Below are 6000 nucleotides of genomic sequence, written 5' to 3'. Positions count from 1 at the left end.
TGATCTGAAGTAGCTAATCAAAAGTAGTAATCAGTAATCAAACTACACCCCCCGATGTTGGGGAATGAGGTCTTTATATCCAGGGACCAGGGTTGAGCACTTCCCTGTTGCCTGCTGCCAGGCTGGGGGATGGGCAATGGGCGCTGCTGCCTGGAGAGGGCAATTCACTGGTATCTACTGTGATTTACCAGTCCTCTCTTCCCGCTCTTCCCTGGATGCTGCACAGAGCTCCACTAGACTCTGCAATTTCAAAATAGTTGATTGAGACAGTTCCTGCCTGTTAAATAGTTGTTCTGCTGGAGGGACTGTCTCACAATCCTCCCCCTTCATTCTGATGCAGTTTGGTGGCCCATAGAGACAACCTGATCCAGGACTTATGACGTATTTACTTCCTCTCTAATGAGTTTTATGTATTTTTTCTCCAGTGTTGGGAATCGATAAAGATTCTAGCATGATTCAGGATGACTCTTAAAGAAAGGCATACAACTTCTGCACTTAAGAGAAATGCAATCACCTAGCAATTAAAATAATCTAACCAAATTCATTTGGTAATCTTTTTTATTGATTAAAATATTAAAGAGTTCTACTTTTCATTTATTCATGTATAATGTCTTTAAATAAACTGAATTAAAACATTCATTTATAATATGAAAAAATATTATTACATATTAGAGGGGTGATTTTGCTCTATAATCATGTATACTTTCCACTCCTAAGATAAATGTATGTGTTATAAAATCACCACTATTGCCTGTGACTGTCAGAAACAGAAGGGGTGGTTGGGATGGCCTGCTAGTGGCCGTAGCAGACACAGGTCACAGGGTAGGAGTGCTTGTCTAATGATGTTTTATGGTCTACAAGGAAGGGAAGAGAAGGTTTGGGGGGTGGGGGAGGGGAGACAAGAAACAGCCAGTTCCCATAAAATGTAGGAAGCATAGGTTTCTCAAATGGGGGAGCTAACATAATTCTTAAATTATTTTTATGAAAAAATTTAAACATAAATAACATCACAATGCTGATTAGGTACAGAAAAACCCTTAGGTTGTCTTTTTAAGCTTAGTTCTAAAAAATGTATTATATAAAAGATTAAACAATGAAAAATTGTGGTAAATATGTTAGCAGATAAAAATTAAAGAAATGTTCTTTCAGTGGAGAAGATGGCAGATATGGCGATTAAACTTTAGTATATATTAATTTAAAATAGATGCATAAAATACTGCATATGATTGATTTCAGATTGAATATCTCATATTTTCTTAAAAATTAGAGGGGTCTGAAGTAATAAATATTTTTTATGCATGAGCATTTTTAGTAAAAAGAGTGACTCCCCCCTTCCCAGTGGGCATGGGGCAGGAGGACTTTTGGCGGGCCACGGTGCCAAATGGGATTATGTCCTCGAAGACTCAGTCCTGGAGCCTGGTCTGGCTTCATAAATGTACCTGGGCTTCACAAGAACCTCAGAAGACCTGGGAGATGTGGTCACAGGGGGAGGCCTGTCACAGGTACATTTGGACAAAAAGGCACCTGGAAGAAAATATGAGCCTCCCAGAAATTCCAATAAAAACCAGCTGATATTCCAAAGTTCAACATGGCCTTTCCAACTACAGGTGGTGTGTGCTAATTCTTATAAAATGACAGTGGCAGCCCCACAACTGTGTAAGGGAGAAGGTGTAGCTGGCAAGAAACACAATGAACAGGCCCATCTGGGAGAACTCTATTTGCTTCCTTAAATCACATTCCAAAGCATTTCCAGTTCCAATTAATAAAGCACACCCCCTCATATTTCACCTTCGTTTAGCTTTTGAGAGAAAAGTACATTTACTTTCTTTTCTCCTGCTATAATCTAGTGAGAAAGCCTAGCTTGAAACTGCTGGGGATCTGGATCATTTCCAGAGCATGTGGAGATGGGGTAAAAGGAAATGTGACTTGAAAGAGATATTTGGTATCCAACATCAGCTGTGATGAATCCTCCCGGCTATTTAGGAGAGCCTGAAATTAGAACCAGAGGAAAAATGGGTAAGGAAACCAAAGCATTCTTCTTTATTGCTAAGTCCGAAAGTCAAGAGTAAGGATAACACTCACAACAACTCTGCCTCCATTGAAAAATTCCTTTCAAAATCATGTGAGAAGACATACACCACTTCGTAAACAGTGCAATTCCAAGGTGAAATAGCCTATCCAGAGCTATCCAGCTCTTATAAATACTTACCTGCTCTTATTCACTTTGAAGTTATTTTCACTCAGGATGGACTGATTGTGAATCTGTTTTCCATTCTTATCTATTTTCATGGCATAATTCTAAGCCCAAACATGAGTAGATTCCAAGCATTAAATTTTAATGAACTCATTTCTCTTTCTTAGTTTAGTGGTTCACAAACATTTTGTTCTCAGGACCTCTTTATGCATTTAAAAACTGTTGAGGACACCAAATAATTTTTGTTTATGTGGGTATAACTAATTGTATTTTATCATATTAATAATTAAAGCAATAATTTAAAATATCTATTAATTCATTAAAAATAGCAATAACAAATCCAATACATGTTAACACATATCATTTTCATTGAAACATAAATGGATTTTCCAAAACAAAAAAAATTTAGTGAGAAGAATAGCATTGTTTTATATTTTTGGAACTCTCTTTAATGTCTGGCTTAATTTAAGCAAGGTAGAGTCTCAAATCTGCTTCTGCATTCAATCTGTTGTGATATGCTTCTTTTAGTCGAAGAATAGAAAAAAAAATCTAGCCTCTCACAGGTATATATTTGGGAAAAAGAAGACTTTGTTGACCCCCTGAAAGGGTCCCAAGGACCCCAAGAGATCAATGTAATGAAACTCTGAGAACTGATGCCCAGTTCAATGGGAACAAGATATTAGAAATTAAAATAAGAAAATGGACAAACAAGATTTTCTGTTTCCATTCAGCCTCTGCCTCTTTGCAGAGTACTCGAAGACTCATAAGAAATAAGATATGCTGAAGGATCATAGAGTTTGAGCCAAGGTTTTGGTGTTTTCTTTCCCTCCCTACCAGAACTAAAATGGATTCTGAAAACCAGGGGAGTCTCACAGGGAAAATCCCTGCTGCCTTTGAGCTGGGTGCTTTTCATCTGCATGTTTTGTGGAAGTATTTTCATCCTGGATTTCTATACTGTTAAATATCAGTTTCTTGGAGAACCTAAGATGGCGGCTAGGAGAGACAGGGCAAAAGAACACCTCCGTTAAAAATACTAGATAAAAGCCAGAAAGTGACCCAGAATACCAGTTCCAGCGATGCACCAGCTGGACAGGGTCTGCTAAATCCACAGGGACTGTGCATTTGGTGAAACCGGGAGTCTGTGATCTGAAATGAGTGAGTAAGCCACTGAAAATCTGGTAGCACTCTGCGGTGTGGGGAAACCAAGGGCTGGCATTTTGAGGTGGACTAGTTCTTTTTTCAAAAAATCCAAAAGTGGCTGCAGATACGGCAGCGAGAACCACACAGTGAAGCGTGGCAGGAACAGGCTGTGCAAACGCCTCAATATCTAGCATGGAAGATAGCCTTTCACGCACCCACTGCTAGTTGTCTCGGAGCAAGGAGGGCAGAGGTTAGTGAAAAGGGGAAAAAAAAAGAGCCTCTTGCAGCCATCTTCCCGGTGGGCTGGGAGCGCTCCTGCCCAGTGCCGGAGCCACAGCTCAGAGCTGCACCAAAAAGCCCGGTGTGGCAGGGAGTGTTTCCAGCAACACACGTACACGCCACAATATCAGGTGTGGACAATAGCCTTTCGTGCACCCGCAGCTAACTGTCCCAGAGCTGGGAAGGCAGAGCTGTGCGAAAAGGGGGAAATTAACATGCCCCATTCAGCCATCCTTTCAGCAGGCTGGGGGCACCGCTACACAGCCTGGTGGCCCAGAACTTCTCTTGAGGGACGGCGCGCACTTGTGATGTAGCACAACCTTCCCTCAGCAGAGGCCCTAGAACGGCACAGCTTGGAGGGGGGACCCACTCGGAGGTCCCAGGGACCATACGCCAATACCAAGGCCTTGTGGGTCAGCGGCAGAGACGATCTGTGGTGAGACTAAAATGAGGGTTTAGACTCTTGCAGCAGCCTTGAGTCTCCGAGAACACCTGGGAGATTTGATTGTTAAAGCTGCCCTCCCTCCCTAGCCGCTCAGAAACACACCCCACATTCAGGGTGGACAGCACCAACAACACACCCAAACTTGATGCACCAATTGGATCCCACAAGAATCAGACCCCCACACACCACAAAGACAAAGTTGGGGAGAAATGACGTGAGGGGAGTGGGTGGCTCACGGACACCATCTGCTGGTTGGTTGGAGAAGGTGTGTACAACCAAGCTGTAGATCTGACAAATTAGAGATTCATCTTTGAATAATCCTGTATGTCCTAGGAGAACACTGTCGGGTGAGGCGAATGCTGGGAGGCCAAAAACAACAGAAAATTTGGAAGCATATGATAAAGCCAGATGATGTGGATGGCCCAGGCCCAGACACCCAGATCAAGGGATCGGAGGGGACGCAGTGCTTGGAGCGATTGGTCAAGGAACTGAAGATGGGCAACGAGAGCATGGCACAGGATATGGGGGACATGAGGAGGAACACGGCACAGGATGCAGAGGACATGGAAAGGATGCTGGAGGAGCATAAGGAAGAAATTGCAAGAGTAAATAAAAAATAGATGATCTTATGGAAGTGAAAGAAACTGTTGACCAAATTAAAAAGATTCTGGATACTGATAGTACAAGACTGATGGAAGCTGAACAACAAATCAGTGACCTTGAGGACCACAGAACAGAAAATGAAAGAACAAAAGAAAGAATGTGGAAAAAAATTGAAAAAATTGAAATGGATCTCAGGGATATGATAGATAAAATAAAACGTCCAAATATAAGACTCATTGGTGTCCCAGAAGGAGAAGAGAAGGGTAAAGGTCTAGAAAGAGTATTCAAAGAAATTGTTGGGGAAAACTTCCCAAACCTTCTACACAATATAAATACACAAAGCATAAATGCCCAGCGAACTCCAAATAGAACAAATCCAAATAAACCCACTCCAAGACCTATTCTGATCAGACTCTCAAATACTGAAGAGAAGGAGCAACTTCTGAAAGCAGCAAGAGAAAAGCAATTCACCACATACAAAGGAAACAATGTAAGACTAAGTAGTGATTATTCAGCAGCCACCATGGAGGCAAGAAGGCAGTGGCATGACACATTTAAAATTCTGAGAGAGAAAAATTTCCAACCAAGAATACTTTACCCAGCAAAGCTCTCCTTCAAATTTGAGGGAGAGCTTAAATTTTTCACAGACAAACAAATGCTGAGAGGTTTTGCTAATAAAAGTCCTGCCCTACTTCAGATACTAAAGGAAGTCCTACCGACAGAGAAACAAAGAAAGGAGAGAGAGATATGGAGAAAGGTTCAGTACTAAAGAGATTCAATATTGGTTCATTAAAGGACAATAAGAGAGAGAGGGAAAAAAATATATCTGACAAACATAAACCAAAGGATAGGATGGCTGATTCAAGACATAAATATCAATTTCTTATATAATACTTAGGAGTTAAAATTAAAAGGCACATCCTTAAGGATCTCACCTGTACTTTGCGAACAAAAGATGGAGTCACTCTTTTCTCGAAGTCATCTATAGGTGTGTATGAGTTAAGGATCTTTATGATCTGCAAACATTACATTACATGGTGTTAGCCCAAGAAAAACACAAACTCTGTCCATGAAATAATGATCCCAGTGGTTTGGGAACCATTGGGAACTTCTGGGAACCAAAAGTAGTTCTTTTATACCATAATTTGACTCTAGGAACCAAGTGTTATCTATCTACAAGAAAGGAAAAAAGGTGAGAAGAGGATAGAAGGGAGCAAGGACATATTCCATAATCAGACGGCACTAAGAAAATTTCTTCCAATCCTCTCCCCGTACTCCGCCCCCACATACACATACACCTACATTTCAGTGAGTTTAGTGGGCATTCCCCAATGTGTCA

The 6000-nt window shown here is 41.2% G+C and overlaps 1 protein-coding gene across 7 annotated transcripts in view; it reads right to left on the bottom strand.

The window, feature by feature from the left end:
- Window positions 1-569: 569 nt before the first annotated feature.
- The window catches only part of MYO5C (myosin VC), a 115657-nt gene continuing 110226 nt past the window's right edge, over window positions 570-6000 (bottom strand). For 6 of the 7 annotated variants that reach the window (XM_037833953.1, XM_037833950.1, XM_037833948.1 and 3 more), the window contains 2 exons: window positions 5597-5677; window positions 570-1989 (listed from right to left, as the gene is read on the bottom strand). In XM_037833953.1, the coding sequence (XP_037689881.1) occupies window positions 1837-1989; window positions 5597-5677 (234 nt within the window). In that variant the 3' untranslated portion in view covers window positions 570-1836. The other variant, XM_037833952.1, reaches the window with a different exon arrangement.

This window comes from Choloepus didactylus, chromosome 4 (genome assembly GCF_015220235.1).
Source record: "Choloepus didactylus isolate mChoDid1 chromosome 4, mChoDid1.pri, whole genome shotgun sequence".
Taxonomy (NCBI): Eukaryota; Metazoa; Chordata; class Mammalia; order Pilosa; family Megalonychidae; genus Choloepus; species Choloepus didactylus.
This window is presented reverse-complemented; position numbering and strand designations above follow the sequence as displayed.